General features: G+C 42.0%; 1 protein-coding gene across 18 annotated transcripts in view; it reads left to right on the forward strand.

The window, feature by feature from the left end:
• The window catches only part of NRXN3 (neurexin 3), a 1,686,346-nt gene that overhangs the window by 269,724 nt on the left and 1,396,224 nt on the right, over positions 1-20,398 (forward strand). Inside the window, exon 3 of one of the 18 annotated variants that reach the window (XM_027120195.1) lies at positions 12,636-12,662. The exons of the other annotated variants lie outside the window; for them this stretch is intronic. Within the exon in view, the coding sequence (XP_026975996.1) occupies positions 12,636-12,662 (27 nt within the window). The remainder of the gene's footprint in view (positions 1-12,635; positions 12,663-20,398) is intronic. 18 annotated transcript variants of the gene reach the window in all.

Below are 20,398 nucleotides of genomic sequence, written 5' to 3' on the forward strand. Positions count from 1 at the left end.
TTACTGGGAATGTTACTATTATTTTTAAAAATTGAGGTACAGTTGATTTACAACGTTATATAAGTTTCAGGTATACAGCATAGTTATTCACAATTTTTAAAGGTTACACTCCATTTATAGTTATTATAAAATATTGGCTATATTCCCCATGCTGTACAATGTATCCTTATAGCTTATTCATTTTATGCATAGTAATTTGTACCTGTTAATCCCCTACCTCTGTCTTGCCCCTCCCCCCTTCCTTCTCCCCACTGGTAACAATTAGTCTGTTCTCTGTGAATCTGTTTTTGTTGTTGTTGTATTCACTAGTTTATTTTTTAGATTTGACATATAAGTGATATTCAGTATTTGTCTTTCTCTGTCCGACTTATTTCACTTAGCATAATATCCTCCAAGTCCACGTCTTCTTTATCCATTCATCTGTTGATGGACACTTTGGTTGCTTCCATATCTTGGCTATCGGAAACAATGCTGCTATGAATGTTTGGGTGCATGTATATTTTCAATTTAGTATTTTTGTTTTCTTTGGATATATACCCAGGGGTGGAATTACTGGATCATATGGTAGGTAGCTCTATTTTTAGTTTTTTGAGAAACCTCCATGCTGTTTTCCATAGTGGCTACACCAATTTACCTTCCTACCATCAGTTTATGAGGGTTGCCTTTTCTCCAAATTCTCGCCAACATTTCTTATTTGTGTTCTTTTTTTTTTTTTTTTTTTTGCGGTATGCAGGCCTCTCACTGTTGTGGTCTCTCCCATTGCGGAGCACAGGCTCCGGACGCGCAGGCTCAGCGGCCATGGCTCACGGGCCCAGCCACTGTGCGGCATGTGGGATCTTCCCGGACCGGGGCACGAACCCGCGTCCCCTGCATCAGCAGGCGGACTCTCAACCACTGTGCCACCAGGGAAGCCCTTGTGTTCTTTTTGATAATAGCCATTCTGCCAGGGGTGAGGTGATATCTCATTGTATTCATAGCTTAATCTTTAATCCATGAGAGTTGAAGCTATTAATCTAGAGATGCTTCTCTTCTAAACAGGGATTATGAGAAGAATGCCCATTGTAACATCTCCTTCTCACCATTGGCTATGAAGGGAGTCCCCAGATTCCACTAGAATGCTGTGTTGGAACCCTCTGACTACACAGAAAACTCTCAAAGAAATATGGCACAGGGGAATGTGTGCTTGGAGAAGGGGATCCTGTGTCAGAAGACATGCAGCCTGAGGCTTCTTCCAACTTTGAAGTTGGGCCAATGATGCTCCCTGGCTATTTGGAAGATGCCCCTTTCCCTTTTAGCCAATTTGAACTCTAGTCCCAGCACAGGCAACCTCCCCCGACCCCTGCGTCCTATGCTTCACCCGTGCTTCACCTTCTCCATTTATTCGGTGGATAGATGTAGAGGTACATGGCTAATGTACTGGAGTTTCTGCTGGAGACCTGGTTATGTCTTATTGTTGTTGAAATGAAAGAAATCACGAGAATAATGGGAAAAGCGTGTGAACTTTGAGCAGGGCATCAAAAGATAGGGGATGCTGATTAGCTATGTGACCTCGGACAAGTTGCCTAACTTCTTTGTGCCTCAGGTATCCTTTCTTGAAAATGAAGAAGATAATGCCTTCTTGGCTGTCTATCTCATGGGGATATTGGCAGAGCAAATGAGTTCATGTTCAGTGTATGAGGTGCTCAAAAGAAGGATGCTGGTGGAATGTAAAGTTTGCTTTTGCCTCACTAAAAATGTCATCACCCTCTTGTCCTGTGCCCCGTGGAAGGGCCGTGGAAGGGCCTCTGCTCTTTCGGACAAGGTCATCCCACAGGATAGCCTTTCTTCCCTAGCCCCTGCAGGATTACTTCCTGTAAGTGCCTAATGGAGGATTTGTGGTACAGTGTGGGACATCTTGGGGGGCCGGGTGACCCAGTGCCCCTTCGCATGGTTATTGGATGATAGGGGTTTTAGGTGTGGTGAGGTTGTGAACAACTGAGGAGATTGTGGACCCTTTGACTCAAGGAGCTACTTTCTGGGCAGAAGCTGGGGCCACTGACGTGTGCACAAAGGGTCAAAATAGGGTTGGGCACACAAATCAATTGTAATGAAAGGGCCATGGACTGGATCTGAGATTCTGTCCCTCTTGGGTCACTAATTAGTAGATATGTAGCTAAGGTACTAGGAATATGCCTGGTGACCTGTGATACTGGGAATTTTTTTTCTTCTTGCATCCTGTGGACATCTGCAGATAATTCAGAAGTTTACCAGTAGACTAGCCAGTCAGCCTGCCTCCTCCTTTTCTTTCGAACTCCTCTCCTCCCTCCCTCCACAGATATTTCTTTATATTCATCTGTAATTGAAGATCAGCATCTCTGAAATCAGGCCTGCTGGCATATGTCTAAACGTTCATTAACCTAGAGACAGATATTCACAGAAACATTTTTAAATGTCCACAAACCAACACATGGATTGTCAAATCCTAATCACAAGGTTCAAATCAGGATTCTGACACTAATGTTTTAGAACATTCTAGTGTTGATCAGTGTTTTGCCTGGTACAGCCCTCATAAATCTCGTGTGTGTGCATGTGTGTGTGCAGCTGTGGAAGATGTTTTATTAATTAACATTGCAAAGCTAAGCACTCAATGAAAAGGTACTGGAGAAGTATATGTTATTATGACAGAATCGTTTAGAAATATGATCAAATAAAACCTGTATTGAAAGAGGTAGAACTTTTTCCAGCGCCATGTTGCCAAACTCAAATCTACTCCAAGACATAGGGGTTTTGTTCTGAGTGTCCTGGTGGCCACGTGGATGTTCCTTTATTCTCTTCTTTTAGGGCAGAGAGGCTTTTGAAAAGATGCTTCAGATGAATAATTCTGCTGCCGTGGTCAATACGCAGCTCATTCCACATGGATGTCCATTCAGACTCTAACCTAGTTTGCGTTCAGGTAATTCTGGTAATGGGGCGTTTACCTCTCCCCTGGGGGACCATTTCCAGCATCTAGCCATCCAACAGTTTAGTCAGAGAACTGAGCCCTGATTGAAGGAGGGAAAGAGGTATTTGTAGAACTGTGGGAAAGAGAGAAATAGGGATATGACACATTGACCTATTTTAAGAATGCAGGGTGGCTTCAAGCCTTTCGAATTTGTTTCTCCCAGCTGTCAGGGATAACTGTGAGCTGTGACAACTGCTGAGGCCCAAATCCTAAGTGTTCTTTTCACCTCAAAAAATGCGATTAGCAAATCAGAATAATTGAAGTGCACATTTCCAGGCCACTTCCTAAATAAAATATGTACATGTGTGAAGTGAGACCTGACCTAAGATCCGTTTTTTTTTCCGTTGAACGAGCAGTACTTTGGGGCTGGAGAGAGCTGGTTCCCAGCTCCCGCTTTGCACTTAACAGTTGTGTGATCTTTAAATTTCCTTCTAATAAAATGAGGAGAGTAATACTTTCCCCACGGGCTTGCGTGAGGGATAAATGAGCTAAAGCCCCAAGCGCAATGCCTGTTGGGTGGCGCTCAGCACATGGTCATTTCTCTTTCTAGGAAGGAGGCTCAGCTTCCTGGGGCTCTGTTAAGCCTCCCCTGAATTCCTGCTGACCCCTTCGGATGCCTCGATGATCTATGGACAGCTTCCAGATGGGTGTGTTACTATCAGTCTCCAAAAGAGCCACCTTCACTCGTTTCTCTTGTAGAGGCCAGGCACATACAGAGGGCAGAAGGACAGATCTCCCAGGGTGGCTGTCACCAGATGTCACAGCACTCTGTGTTCGTGGGGTTGCTCTGAAAAGCAGATGGGGGATTTGTCCACTTTTTAAAATTCAGAGTTCAACATATGAGACAAGAGTAGTAATTATACCATAAATTGGCACAAACTGCAATGAGAGAAGACCTTCTGTACTTCTGCTGCCTCAGCCTGCACATCAGGATGTGATAATTAAAGCATCTGTCTTTCTCCAGCTTCCGTTATCAGACATCTTAATTTATTTACTTATTAAAGAATAAGAGGAGGATTTGCGCTTTGTTGTTTTTCCCCTTTATTTTACCTCCATCGTTTTGCGTGTAATGATCTTGGCAAAATGAATAAATAAAGTGACTGTAATTAAATACCGTTCTTATTGGGTATGGTGCTTTCCTCCCCTTGGATTGGAAGTTTTTATAATAACGATGACCTTGTAATTTAAAGCATGTCCTAGGGATGTCTGTTCTTTATTTTGAACTGCTTTGAACGCACATCGGTTGAGCAGTGGCAGTAATGAGGCTGAGAATGGCTGGCAGCTGATGCAAGCTTGCCCCACAGGTTAAAAAGCAGGATGCTTTTCCCAGGATAAAGCCTCACGGCCTCAGAATGTGTCATGTGTCATGGACCTTCTCCTCTCAGTAATCATCTGGAGTCAACACACTGCTTCTGTTCCAAATCGTATTGGGAGTCCCAACCTAGATCCAGAATTTGGCATTGATTTGAATCCTTGTGTGTTCAACTCGCTGATCGTCATTCACTTATTAATTCATTCAACAAATGAGTCGAATGAATGAAAGAAGTCTCTGGGAGATACAGCAGTGACCTAGAAAGAGGCTGGGATGAGGCTGGATTGGGTGAGGGTCATGGGGGTCACTGGTCAGATTGGAGGGCTTGTTTGGAGAGAAAGTAGGGAATAAAGTTGGATATGTGAATTCCCCCACTGCTGGTATAGTTCTGGTATAGAACTAGTATAGTTCTCTGTCTATCTATCTATCTGTCTAATACCTGCCCATTTCTTCTGTTTCAGAGTAGTCAGAGGCTGACTTTTTTTTTTTTTTTTTTTTTTGTTGTTGGGTGGGGGTCCCCCCGCAGCGGCCTCTCCCGCTGCGGAGCACAGGCTCCGGACGCGCAGGCTCAGCGGCCACGGCTCACGGGCCCAGCCGCTCCGCGGCTCGTGGGATCCTCCCGGACCGGGGCATGAACCCGCGTCCCCTGCATCGGCAGGCGGACTCCCAACCACTGCGCCACCAGAGAAGCCTGAGGCTGACTTTTTATTCCCCTCTTGTGACAAGGTCATCTTATCGCATAAAGGGTAGGGTGTAAAAAGGTCTTGGCTTTGAGTACATTTGACCTCAGGGTTTATATGGCTACAAACCAAACATCTTACTTTTCTTCCACCCTTCGAACAACACCTACTTGCCCCTAGAGCTCTATCCCTAAGTTGGCTGTGTGCTATTCTCCCTCCCTACACACTGTACCCACTTCCTGATGGTTTGGAACATGATTTTTAAAAACTCACTTTTTTAAACCTGTCTCACTGAAGTGTCAACGTATACCGTCTTCATCCCAGGGGCGCTTTATTATCCTTGGTATCAGTCTGTCTAAGTAGTTTTATAGGAATTTAAGAATAATATAATGATGCTCTTCACCTCAGCAGCAGAAATGTAGTTGGTCTGGTGCCTCAGACCTACAAGCCATTTTTCTGAGGCCTTGAAGAAGTGTTCCTGTGGCCCACCTTACCCTCCTGTGTGAAGGATGGTCTAAAAATGGAAGGACTATGGGCTTCTGCTGGAATTCTCTGTCCTATTTCTTTAAGCAACAACAAACATACACATATAATGATTATTATCACGTCTGTCACGTGGCAGGTCCTCAATAAAGTAATTTTTTCTTTCCTTTCTTCCTTTCTTCCATGATCGTGGACACAGTGTGTGTTCAATGTGCCCAATATTAATTATATTCAAGGCACAGATACCCTTTAGGGGCAACACAGCAGAGAGGTGCCTCGTTTCTGTCTCATGGAAATGGGAGACAGATCAACAGGGGTCACAGGATTCTCTTGCTTCCTGATAATCACTGTGACCACTAGGGAGGTTCTTCTAGATACAGCAGGTACTCAGCAACTGTTTGCTTAGGACCAAAGGACATTTGCCTCCCCCAGCCAAGTTTGTATAGATCACTATGCAAAATAGAGATGTTCAGTATTTGCCCCTTTACAGAATATTCCTTGACCTTTAGCTATGGAGATTGACTATTACTGTTATTTCTCATTTTTTATGATGCTTATTTATTTATTTTATTTTCTGATGGGAAACAGTGATCCTACCTTTTCACATGTAGCAAATATTTTCCCACGTTCTCTCAAAAAATTTTTTTTTCCAACTCCCATTCTTTTTTTTTAACATCTTTATCAGAGTATAATTGCTTTACAATGGTGTGTTAGTTTCTGCTTTATAACAAAGTCCAACTCCCATTCTTCACAGAACTCTCCAGAAGCTGCTCTGGTGCCTGAACAGATCTTAAAATTTGCAAAACACTTTTTTCTGAAACTCTTGTTCCTTGAGCTCCCCTGTCCCTTCTCGGGGCCGCCAATCCCCTGCTTCAGCCTCTTTGCTGAGTAAAATAAGCCTCAAATGATGTGTCTTTCTTGGCCTACTTTCCGCTCCCTCCCCCGACCCCCAATAATGTGATGCCCCAGAGTGGTAGAAAGGGAGCATTTCCTTTAAGAGCTTTGCAGGCTGTGAACATAATCAGGGGGTGCATTCAGAGAACTATGGGTGATTCTTGAACATGAAACAGAGTTTAAAGCCTCACGTAACCTTTGGCCTACTGGACAAGTAAGATGGACACTCCCCTGGATCGCACAGACTTCCCTTTTCTTCGGAGAGACATCCCCTCTTCCTCTCTTAGCCTCCTGAATCTCTCGCTCCCTAATCTTGCTCCCCCTTCCTCCTCCCTCTATTCTCCTGATAACACGGAACACTGCCAGAGAAGGGAAAGAAGGAACTCAGGTGGAAAAATAACCCATGTATGATGCCTATTTATTTATGTGTTTATTTTATTATTATTTTTTCAATTTGAAAAGGAGAATTTTTGATGAAGTACAGCTTGTGATGGGGGTGGGGCAAAGGTGATGGGACGACTGAAAGGGGAAATTAGGGGTGTCTTGTAATCTTAGAATCACGTGGGAAAGAGAATTCAGAGTTCATTGATCCATATCTACTGAAGAGATCCTCTGAAGACTTAAACTAGACAGTCTGATTTAATCTTTCTGTCTCAAAGGCAAAAGGTTAATTATGTTTTTGTCCTTAATACTTTTAAAATTAAAATTATATGAGAAAAGATAAAAAAGAAAAGAAAAATTTATAAAAGCAATTTGTATATATTGTAAAAATATTAAAATGTTTACAGAAGCAATCCAAATTAAAATTATCCCCCCTGAAGCCCAGTCTCTAGTGGTAAAACTTTAAAATGTTCTGTTCTACCACCAGGATTCTAACATACTATGAAATGTAGGCAGTATCTTTTGACTCCTTGCCATGAAGGATTTAGAGCTACATCCCTAAATGCTGCCTTCCATTCATCACTCCTTCTGTCACTCCTACTATTACTTATCCATTATTAAGGTACAGTAACATTCATATCTATCCTCTAAATAAAATTAGGTTTTCCATGCCTTACTGTTGATTATTTTTTTTAATTTTTAAAATTTATTTTATTTATTTAGGTTGTGCCAGGTCTTAAGTGGGCAGGCGGGCTCCTTAGTTGCGGCTCACAGGCTCCTTAGTTGTGGCCCGTGTGCTCGTTAGTTGAGACTTGAGGGCTCCTTAGTTGTGGCATGTGAACTCTTAGTTGCAGCATGCATGTGGGATTTGGTTCCCTGACCAGGGGTCGAGCCCCCATCCCCTGCGTTGGAAGGTGGATTCTTAACCACTGCACCACCAGGGAAGTCCCCCTTACTGTTGATTCTAAAAGGTTTGTTTGGATTGAGTGCCTACTATTCATTTTTTCATTCATTTATTTGTTTATTCATTCAACAAATATTACTTGAGGGCCTCTTTGTGTGAGGCATGGGCCTATGTGAAAAGTATGTGCAAGTGTTTATAGTATTGTGTGGAAGACAGTTGAGTAAGTTTTGGGCAGGAAGAGACACAAAATGCATACCTCGACTCTGCTTCTAAGAATTGATTTAAAAGAAAAATCAAATGAAAACATTTACATACAAGGATGTCATCATAGTATTATTTAGGGAAAAAAGTACCCTGGAAATTGTTTAGATGCCTAAAGATTGGTCAACATTAAATAAATTATGGAACTCACGTGTGATGAAATCACAGTAAAAGCCATTAAAAATCTAATTTTTGAGAAGCATTAAGTGACATGATAAAATGTTCATGTTTTAATTTAATGAAAAATAAGAGAAACAGGATGTAAAACTGGATCTATCACATTATCTCTACTGTAAGATTTTTAAGAAGATTATAGATATGGGAAGGAGGTATCGCCAAGTGACAGTGATTTAAAGTTTCTTTCCTTAACCCTACTTTCTGATATTGTCTGAGTTTTCTACAATGAGCAACTGTTGTCTTTATACTATAAAAACCCCACCCTATTATCTCCACAAAAATAAAAAGGAGCAGATTCTCAATCTGGTGGGGGAGACACATTTAAACAAGTCATCACAGTGTCTGATGGAGCAAAATCAGTGCCCCAAAGTCTGTAGGGTTTTGATGGGGTGTGAGCATCAGAAAAGACCCCACAGGTAGCATTTGAGCTGTGCATGAAGACCCAGGGGGATTTCTGTAGGCAGAAGAGAGCATTTCTGGGCATGAAGGCACAGAAGTGAATGGTGAGAGAGGCAAGCTGCCTGAAGATTATGAAATGTAGTGTGGATTGAAAGATGCAGAAAGGACCCAGGCTGACAAAGTGGTTTAATGGCTTGTGGAGGACCTTGGATGCTTTGCTGAGGAATTAGAATTTAATTTGAAGGCAATAGAGAGCTATGGAGAAGTTTTTAAAGAGGGAGGTGGACTTGACCCATAACGTAAAGGTGCAGTCTTTGGAATCAGACAGACATGGAGTCAGAATCCCAGCTATGCCAGTGTCTAGGGGTATGTGCTTGGGCAAATCACTTAACCTTTCTCATCATCCATTTCTTCACTCATTACTTAGGGGCAATGATATCAGCTTTACAGTGTGGACATGAGGATTAAACAACTTAATACAGTTGTTCATGTTGAGTACATTTTGGGCAGGAAGAGACACAAAAATGCATACCTCGACTCTGCTTCTAAGAATTGATTTAAAAGAAAAATCAAATGAAAAGATTTACATACATACATCACACGTGAGTCCCATAATTTATTTAATGTTGACCAATCTTTAGGCATCTAAACAATTTCCAGGGTCCTTTTTCCCTAAATAATACTGTGACGACATGTTCAGCATTCACGTCTCAAACATGAATGGTGAATAGATCTTTCTTAAAGGTAAAAAAATGTTGGTGCACCCCACCTCCAACTCATGTTAAATTATTTTTACAATAATGTTACTTGAGTATTCATAAAAATTAAATTTGTTATACATTTCTTATGTTTCATGATCTATATATATGTATATACCTCCTAGAAGTCTCATTATTGTTGTTAATGGTAGTCTTATTATGGTCAAAGATTTTTATCAGGCAAGCGTATCAGTTGGCTATTGCCGGGTAACAAACCACACTAAAACTCAGGGTTTAGAACTATCACCCATTTATTATCTCTATGAGTCTTGGGTTGGCTGGACAGATTTGCTCATCTGCTCTGGGGGCACAATGGCTCATTCATGCATCTGTGGTCAGCTGCAGGTAGGCTCGTTGGCTTTGCTGATCTTGGCTGGGCTGTCTCACATCTTTGGAGCCTTAGCAGAAATGACTCAGCTTTGCTAAAAGTGGTCTCTCACCCTCCAGTAAGTTAGCCAGGCTTGGGTTTAGGGTAGCCTGGACACATTCTTATGGAGACAACAGAGAAGTGAGTAAAAGAGTGAACATAGGCAAGGCCTCTTGAGGCCTGGGCTTGGAGCTGGCACATCAACATTTTTGGGGTATTTTGTTGACTGAAGCAAGTCACAAGGCTAACCCAGATTCAAGGTCGGGGAAATAGACTCCACAGCCTATTTCTAGGTGAGAAGATCTACAAACTCATAATTCAAAGGGTGTGGTTACAGGTAGATGTGAATGACTGGAGCCATTTTTGCAATCAATCTACCCTAGTAGATATGAGGTCGGGGCAAGGAGGTCTATTAGGAAGCTACACTAGCCTTCTTGGTGAGAGAGGGATACTGCTTAGGAAGGATTGGATACATGTGATGCCCTGCCATTTCTTTGGTGTAGGAATGAGGAAGAGGGTAGAGGGTCGTCAAAGATGACTCCAAGGAACCCAAGCCTGGGTGACTGAGAAGCTGGTGAAGTTTCTAACTGAGAAAAGACATTCAGCAGGAAAAGTGGGGTCAATTTGGGGGTGATCGGAAATTGGAGAGGTCAAAGGTGGAGGTACATAACATTAATAAGTTTAGAGTTTGATATGCTGGAGCTCTTCCCATAAGGAGAAACCTTCTCCACCTGGTTGCACATTAAAATCATGTAAGCAGCTTTTAAAAAATAGTGATAATTGAGTCTTAACCTGAGACAAATTAATATTAAATTTCTGGGAAAGGGGACTGGTGTTATTTTTTAAAAAAAATAATCACAGGAAATTCTAATGTACAGCCAAAGTTGGAAGCTTTATCTAGATCTCCTTCTGTGCATACATTAGAATCACCTGGACACCTTATAACAAATACTGATCCCTGAGCTCCACTACCAAAGAGTGTATTCCATTGGTCTGGGATAGGCAACTGTATTAAAAATAAAAAGTCTTTCTGGGTAAATTTAATGTGCAGCTGGAGTTGAGAACTACTGACCTAGATAGTTAATTTTCACTGTGAATAATCAAATGTTTTCAGGTTGCAACCCATGGCAAAGGGGCACTATGACAGAGTCTCCTTAAGCTCTGGGAAGGTTCAGAATTAGCATGAACTTGCTGGTGCCAGCCGGGGCATGGGGACAGGAGCAATCAGAGGATGAGACCAGAAACTTTGAGGACCCAACCTGGATCAACACCTGGCACTTGAAGTACAAGGACGTCTCAGGGTTAATCCTGCTTCCAGGAGAGATGTTGGGAAATCTCTCTGAAATGGTCCAAAATATAAAATGTCATGATGTCATCTGACTCCCCTGTCCTCCAATTCAAATTAGTTTCCTCTGTAGCAGCACTCAGATAATGCAACTTCCATCATTTTCTTTGAGGAAGGGAATTCATAATGTCTTAAATCTCAGTATGTATGTGTTTTCCCTGACTGTAAACCAAATCTGCCTCTTCCTTGATTTCATCCCATTAGTCTGAACTTTGACCTTGTCACATCTTAGATGATTCCTGGGCCTTCTTGTTGTTAATGTCTTATAAATATCTGTAGACCCGTTGCCTGTCTATAGGCAGTCACTGAGTCAACAACAGAATATTTAGAGTTTTTTTCTCATGTTCATAATTCATTCTTAGCAGAGCTTTAATCGTTTGGATTTTTGGCTGCCTCTCTGACTTTCCTCTTGGCCTCCATAAGCCTCATCTATTTGAGGGAAATAATTGCATAATAGCAGAGTGGACTCCTGTTATCCACTTGTGCTACTGACAACGTCTCGGGGTCAGGTTTCCTCAAAGTGGGCATCGGAAACTCCTTGGGGTGGGGAAAGGCTTGTGAAAAGAGAACATTTCTGAGTCCCACCAGATCTCTGAGGATGGGGCTCAGGCATCTGTACTTTTCACATGTTTTGGGATGATTTTTATGTATGCAGTTATAGAGTCACCACTGTAGTTATTACTTCAAGTATTATGCTTAGAGAAGAAGTCAAATACGTGAGGTTGTTTTTTTTTTGGTTGAAGGAGGCTTGCTCCACAAACCTCATTATAATCAAGACATAGACCCTTCTTTAAAGAGTTTCCAAAAATTTTCTGCATTAGGAATCACCGTTGCAATTCAGTCTTGACTATCAGTGGGGTTGGTCAACATATATAGATTATATTGCATACAACTGATGCACCTAAGATAAAAGCAGAGGTAAAAGGAAAAAGAGAAGGGTAACAGTGAGTATAGGAAATAAATAGTGGGGCAGATGAGAAGAGAGAAATGGAGATGGAGAAGGAATAAAGAAGTATATGTGTATGAATGGTCTAGTGTCACCTCTGGCAATGTCCAGTATCATAAAGTTCTACATTCTGAAGTACTTTACAGTATTCCAAGCCTTTCTACCTCCTCACAGCTGTCCTAGGGTGACTAGACTAGGCAGGTATTAACTTCTCCATTTCACAGATAGAAAAACTGAGACTCTTGGCTGCACCTCACTCAAGGTCAGATAGAAAGTGTCAGAGATAAGACTAGAGCTAGAACTCAGGACTTAATCCTAGAGCAGGGATTTTTCTGTCACTCCTAATCTGTACTAGGTCTATGTAACCCAGACTGGCTCTTCCTCTGGGTGAGTGTCTCTTGGTGGTATGAGGTAAGGTGGCTCTTTGGAGAGGTTCATGACATTGGCATAGGGAACAGAGTGGAGGATGTCCTGAGGGTCCTTGGAAACATGCATTGACGTAATAAAGGTCAACAAGCTTGCTGAAGGAGCTCATGCTACTGCTTACAAACAAAACACAACTGGTCTGTGCTTCCTGACTGTGTTCCCTTTCTTCACTTTCTTTCCTCCTCTTCTCAGTTCCTACACATGAAACACACACACGCACACACACACACACACACACACACACACACACACACACACACGCACACACACACACACACACACACACACACCAAGAAATGCGGTTATGGATTTGGGATCTGAGGAAGCTCCAGGTCATGTAGCACTGACTGTCAGTGTGATTGGGTTTAATGGAGTCAACAAGATAAATTAAGGTCATGGGATCACCACCGTCTTTACTTCAACCGAGCACCTCTTTATTTTTTTATTTTTTTTGGTTTAACCCATTGTGGCTGAAGGTAGGGAGGCCCCTGCTCAGAGCCTGCTTCCCCTGCCTTCTTCTCACCCCTCCAGCACACACACACACACACACACACACACACACACACACACACACACTCACTTCTAAAATTTTCTTATGCAGCAGACCCTTTTGCTTTAGGTCACAGTTGTTCATCATAGGGCTGTAATGATAACTAACCTGGGTACCATGTCTTAATGTATACAAGCCTTTTCATCCTCTTTATTTCTCTTGATCATTACAACACTGATGTAGATAATTATACTATCCAGGCATGATTATAATAGCAGTAGTCCAGGAATACCTATGTAATTCCCTAGACCAGCCACCGTTCCTCATGAAATACTAAGGCTAATATATGCACAGAGGAGATGAAACAATACAGAGGGACCACTCCGTTGCTAGGTGGGGCTTAGGCCCCCCCAAGCACTGATCAGGATTCTGATGAGCTAGGCTGCACCACATAGAGAACCTGGGAAGACCTGAGAAGCCTAAAAGAAAAGCCAGACCTACATTTCTGATGTTACGATTTCAGATCCAATCCCTGCATGCCTGCTGAGAAGTCCCAGAGAAAAGAGAATGGGTGCAAGAGATGGGGCCCAGGCTTTCTGAAGCTGGAACTCTGTAACTTTGTAGAAAAGACATATCAGAAGAGAAAGCCCCAAAGGGCCTTGGAGAATAAGGCCTTGCCTTATTTCTTTTTTAAAAAAAAAATAAATTTATTTATTTTATTTATTTATTTTTGGCTGTGTTGGGTCTTCGTTGCTGTGTGTGGTCTTTCTCTAGTTGTGGCGAGCGGGGGCTACTCTTCATTGCAGTGCACAGGCTTCTCATTGCAGTGGCTTCTCTTGTTGCAGAGCACGGGCTCTAGGCACACAGGCTTCAGTAGTTGTGGCACGTGGGCTCAATAGTTGTGGCTCATGGGCTCTAGAGTGCAGGCTCAGTAGTTGTGGCACATGGGCTTAGTTGCTCTGCAGCATGTGGAATCTTTCCAGACCAGGGCTCCAGCCCGTGTCCCCTGCATTGGCAGGTGGATTCTTAACCACTGCACCACTAGGGAAGCCCCCAGGCCTTGCCTTATTTCTTAAGGTCAGGAAGTGTGCACCAGACCCCTCATTGCTGGAACCCCCCAGCCAGCATTAAGGGCCAGTGGACTAGTTTTTTCTCCTCCTTAGGCAATGCCTATGGGATTTGGAGGTCTGTGGGGCATGGAGGGAGGGGACGGTAACCTTGGGGTCTAGAGCCCAAGCAGTATGTCTGGTGGTGCATTTGTACCATGAGGAAGTTGAGGGTCAGAGAAGTTGTCACTTACTCGACCAAGGTCATTTGTTTAGTGAGTGGAGGAACCGGGATTTGAACTCTTGAATTTGGGCTACAAGCCCTAGTGATTTTTCCACTGTACTCCCTGGCCTCTAGCAACCACCATCTCATTCTTATGTGGAGACTCAGTTCTGCTCTCCTGAGTCAGTGTTCCTCTGGCAGGAACATTGCCATTAGAACATGAAAAAGAACCCCCAAATAAATTCCTTCCATTGAGTGTTTGCTCAGGGAAGACATCAACGTCCATGAGGTTGTGTGGCTCATGGTTTAGGAGGCTTCTGGTTATAAATGGAGGTAGTTCTGCTAGATGGGGCTTAGATTACATGTCTATTTCATCTATTGTTCCTCCTTGAAAGCTCAGAAGATCCAAATGCCCATGCTGTTCCCTAAAAGAGGGATTGGGGTTTATTTTGGAAAAGAGGTCTATTTTAATCTAAAGGACAGGGGCTCCCTGTTCTGCGGCTGTGCTGGCTTATTTCCACTCTGCACTCAGCAAAAATTTAATATTCTCTAAACAATAGGTGACTCAGCCTTTGCTAAATCTTAGGTGCAATGGATTTAGCAAGCAAAGAGAGAAAATGTCTTTTTTTCCCCATTTTTCCTAGTCCTGTTTGATGGTAATTCTTAGTGCTCAGTGCTCCTTTCATCCAAAGATCTGTAATTAATTAAGCCTCACAACTTCCCTGACAGGTAGAGAAGTACAAGAATGTTCATTTAAAACCAATCCTGTTTGATACAGTAGGGCTATTACTAAAGCTCTTTAAAAGAAAAACCTCCCTATTGTGAAACTTCTTTTTAATAGAGTAAATTAAGGGAGAAAGGGATGAAGTAATTTCGCCTAGGATGCCTGTTCAGTTATGGCCACGGAGAGAGCCCTGAGTTTGGAGCTATGATGCCCTCTTGGGTTAGACTAGGTGTATAAGCGTAGTCGCAGAGCAAATTACCAAAAAACATAGTGGCTTTAGATCACAGCAAGTATTTATTATCTTATACAGTTTCTGTGGGTCAGGAATCCAGGCGTGGCTTAGCTCGGTGGGTTTTGGCTCAGGGTTTCCTAGGCAGCAGTTAAGACAACAGCCAGGCCTGCAGTCAGTCTGCAGGCTTGATTGGAATTGGAGAATCCACTTCAAGGATGGCTCATTTAGATGCGTAATGAGTTGGTGCTGGCTGTCGGTAGAAGACCTCAGTTTCTCTTCATGTGCACTTTTCTGGAGGGCTGCTTGAGTGTCTTAATGATATGGCAGCTACATCTCCATAGCATGTGATCCAAGGAGGCAAAGGTAGAAGTGGCACTGTCTTTTATTACCTGGCCTTGGATGTCACACTCTATCACCTCCTCAATGTCCTGTTGACTACACAATTCGGCTCTTCATTATGGGAGGGGACCACACAAGGGCCTGCTTGGAGGCCGACTAATATTAAGAGTATTAAGCATGAGTTCATCTGTGATATTATTGGAATACCCTCCAAAAAAAACCAGCTTAGAGGACTAAACATCACACATCTGATAAGAGAGCAAGAGACGGTTAACTTTCTAGGTATCTGTAGATTTAGAATAAATCACTGCCGTTATTCATAGGCATGGTTAAGTGATTAAGCCTATATTGAAGTATACATGACTATGGTGAATCTTTTATCTTTAGGAGTTGGTATTTGTCCCACACCTTATACTGAATCACTGGTTCCCCATTGTTGGTCTATGGACCTGTGTTGTGTTAACTGCTAAAAAGCAACCAAAGTGTTGTTAAAAGTACAGATACCAGGTTTCTACTCCTAGGGATTCTAAGTACGTACCTTTGGACCCACTGTTCTGGCTCCTCTCATCAGGCAGTGGTAGGCTTACATTTTGTTGCGTGAGAATCATTATTAATGGCAGTCATATTTGGTTGCTTAATATCTATTCATGATTCTTTTTCCTGACCTCAGAAAACCAACTCAAAATTGGGCACCCAGTTGCTAAGGGCTGGAATTGATAGTTACCAGATGTTTCCACGCTGTATTGTTAAAGGTGGCACCTGTATTAGAAAGCTCCCATATCGTAAGGGCTGCTAGAGAGATAGATAGAGGGTGGGGTTGATGTCCAATAGTGACAGTTTGAAAGGCCATCACTATACTACTATATCAGCATATGCAAGGACTAGTCTCCTTACATGTACAGAAATACTGTCACATCCTGCATAAATCTTAGTCTGGTGGTTCTCAAATGTTAGTATCCAGAAGAATCACTTGGGGAGTGTTAAAAATTGCAGATCTTCAAGCCTACTCCTGCGATTCTGATTCGGTGGGTCTAGGATACCTGAGATGGTCTTGCTATAAGTGGTCTGGGGACCACACTTTGAGATACACTGTCCTAGGCATGACTTAATTTAACTGCAATCTGTTGACTTCGTATCTATTTAAACCCCAGCAGCAGGAGTTTAGTCTGTAGAATGGCTGGCATGGAAGGGATTGCCTTATAGACTTTGCATGGCTGATAGTTACTAGGTGAATTGCTGACGTGCATGAGGGGTACAGTGAGATCTGGACAGGTATGGAAGGGCATTTTATTAGCATTATATTTACAGATGTTTACCTTTCTCCCAGATAATAAGCCATTAGAGGTAGGATCGAGATGCTGTATAATTTTGCAGCTCCCACAGAGGCTAGCACGGTACACTACTTGCAGCAGTCTCGCAATAGGTGTATTATCACACAGGAGCAAGTTCATTTGAGGCGGCTAGGAATTCTGGTTGGGAGTTAATCCATGGCAGCCAGAGCACGTTGCATGTTGGGGTGACTGCTTTAAGTTGAGTTACTCTGGAGTATGGCCGAGCTCTCCTCTCACCTCCTTCTCTCTTCCAAGTATCTCGAGGTAGATAGCAATACTGAAACCATCATAGTATGGTTTGTGACTTTGGAGAGTAAAACTGTAATAAAAGCTAAAGAGTTGAATAGAGCATAGCCAAGGCCTGCAAATTACTGCTCATGAAGGACAGGGCAGACAGAGTATTTCAGCCATATTGAACATCTCTACTTCAGTCAGCCAAGAGCATCTGGGCATGCCAGGGTAGCAGACACAGACAACGACATGGTCAAGAAAAAGACCCTCAGTGTCAAATAGCAAAGGAGCAAGTTGCTTGTGAATTGCTTAGGGAAGACAAAGGAGGGGAAGAGGCATGCTACAACTATTGGCTTCATTTAACAGTAATTTATTGAGCTGCTACCATGCGCTAGGACGTGTTTTAGGTGCAAGCGATATTCAGGTAAACCAAACAGACAAAGAAGCTTACATTTTAGCAAAAGATATAGATAGTGAATAAATACATAATACAATGACACATAGTCATTAGTGCCAGTAAGAAAAACAAAGCGGGGAAGGGAGTAAATACTGAAGTTAGAGTAAATATCATTCCAAAGTAAAGGGCTTTGATATAATAATGATAATAATAGTTACTTTTATAATAATTAATATTTATTGAGTAGATAAATGTGCCTACTGTGTGCCACACACAGTGCTGGGCAGTGGAGATACAGTGGTAAGACAAGACACATCTCCTGATTTCACGGTGCTTTTTTCTTTTTAAGGCATGAAAAAGACCATAAACAATTAAACAAAGACACCCAAGAAATATATGATAGTGATACCCAGAGACCTAAAATAAGAACTGGTAGAGTAACTGGGAAGGCTAGGCTAGTTTAGTTGAGGGAATTCCTCTCCAAGAAATGATATTTAAACGGAAATCTGAATAATGAGGAGGAGCCAGCTGTGCAGCTGAGCATCCCAGGCCAAGTTGAAAGGGCACCAGGGCAAAGGTCCTGGGCTCTGCAGGTCAGGGTATAGCAATAAGGCCAGTGTGGCTTTATAAACCTCAGGGGATTGGGAGACTGGTTAAAGTAATTAAGGAGAAAAATAACCTTCTTTCATAGATCTGACTTTGAAAGCCAATATAACTCCTAGAAAACTATTTGTCTTTCCAGTTAAATATTGCCTGGTTCGTCCATCAGAGACAGGTGTAACATTTAAATCAATTGATTGGTAATATGAATTTCTTCTTGTAATTAATTCTGTTTTCTCCAGTACCCTCCGAGAAAATCCAAAATGCAGGACAAGCATTATTATAATAAAATTTCATTAAATAGTATAATGAACAAAAATATCATACCGCGATGTACCAGTTATTAAGTGTGTTGACTCAGGTAGTAACTGGGAATTTGTGGTTAATATTAGTCTGGAGATCCATTTATCTTCTGAAACACCTTTGATACAATGCTTCTTTTCTTGGCTGGTGTTTGAGATCTTGGGGTGTACTTTTTCTGTGGCTAGCTTCCCAGCTACCTGAACTTTGGAGCAGCCAGGGAAGTTCCTTCAGCCCTTAGCTGTCTCTACTTCCTCTTCCTGGGTGCTGCCATCTCTTTCATCCCTGTCCAAATAGTAGGTTTGTGTACCCTGGTCTGCTGTCCATCTAGGGTACCTGCATCACCTAAATCCTCTTTTGTGCCTCTAGGAAAGGAGACAATTCCTTTTGTAGGGGTTCACCATGTTTTTCTTTTCCCTGTTGCTATTCCTGTGCTGTCTAGAGAATCATTCCTCTTACCACTGGGTCCTCTTTTACCCAGTTAATCACAGAAGAGATTCTGCTCGCTCATCCTCCACATTTCACACATCTCTAAGACTCCATTCTATTTACACTGGTTATAGAAATAAATGTGAAGACCGAGGGGATAGATTGTGTTTGCATAGAAATTTACTTACATGCTAAGAATGCAATGAAAATCTTTAATGTAAGCTCACTGTATATTTGAGTGCAATGTATATTTATTCTCCAAAATATACTTAGTAACTTTCCCATTATGAATCACTAAGCCGTATGCTTCTCCAAAGAAGGGAGCACGATTTCTCAAAAATACAGTATTGTTTTTAGAATGAAAATTTAATATGTTTCATGATGAATTCAAATCAGCTTTGAAAGTCTGCACTACCTCAGCCTTGACCAGCTTTAAAATGCAAATGCTACCCATAAGGAACAAGTGTCTTTTCAATTATAAAGCGTGAATTTCAAGATTTGTAATGGTTTCTAAGATAAAAATGTTTAAATATATCTGAGAAATAGTTCTTAAATTCTAATAATAATTAAACAGGACAAAAGCAGAGATTTGAAGGCAATAACAAGAGCAAAGATTGAGTTACAAAAACTAAAATATATTTAATTTTTACAGAAGTTTCAAGACTGCACTAGAAGCATTAGGGTAGGGACACAGTCAGTCTCTCTCTGTCTCTCTCTCTCTCTCTCTGTCTCTCTCATACACACACACACACACACACACACACACACACACACACACACACGCGCGAGTCCATATGCTTTCTGATCTTTGAGAATTAGGCTCAACTTAGTTACTGAAATTAGAGATAGGATGCCAATCTTAGTTTTGCTTACTAACTTGGAGAATATATCTGAGAAGCCAGAATAATGATTAAACGTTTTCGATGTTTCATAAAATAGGTGTAATGAGAGTCAAATGTTTATTGGATTTCTGCTCTGTGCTTTTTGCCAGAACTGTGCTGTGGCTGTGAGGGATATAAAAGAACTAGAAGGTGTGGTGTCTGCCCTTGGGAAGTTTACCAGAGAGTTGGAAAGAAAAAAGCGACTTTACATTACACAACTTGAAAACAATACATGCCATTATACACACTTAAGCATTCAGTAGTGCAGTGCAAGGAACAAATAATGACAGGAATCAACAGAAAGGAACGTTATTAATATTGGAGGGGCCGACAAGGAGCACTTCATGGAGGAGGAGACATATAACTGGACTTGGAGGAAAATGCAGGATTTGGCATCATTTTCTTTTTAGTGTGTAATGATAATAACTCATTTTTATTATAATCACGATTAGCTGTCTGTCAGCTCACAGACTACAGGATGGAAAAGCACGACAAATCCCCAGGGTAACAATGTTTTAAAGTTCTTTTTTAAAGGAGACAGAAGGAAGAAGAGAAAGCCTTTCTAAGAGCCTAGGCTTTGGGGAAAAATGTAGGAGGTGCAGAAGAGAATTAGTGGGTAATGCTTATCATTTTGTACAAAGTAACCTTGACACAAATGGGGCAATTTAAAGGAGGATAAGTGACTCCCAGCCCACTCACCGAGGTTGATGGAGGAAATAATCATGGGGTTGATGGCAGATTGGAAAGAGAGTGCCCGGGGTAGCTTTCCCCGCCTCCATTATGTGTGTCTCTCATCTAGAGGTAGGGAGCTCCTAGCTGAAAGAAATCCAGTGCTTTCTACTTTCAAATCATCTTAGGTAAG

The sequence above is a fragment of the Aethalodelphis obliquidens genome, unplaced genomic scaffold, assembly GCF_003676395.1.
Source record: "Aethalodelphis obliquidens isolate GAN/ISIS:26980383/991018 unplaced genomic scaffold, ASM367639v1 scaffold21, whole genome shotgun sequence".
Classification (NCBI taxonomy): Eukaryota; Metazoa; Chordata; class Mammalia; order Artiodactyla; family Delphinidae; genus Aethalodelphis; species Aethalodelphis obliquidens.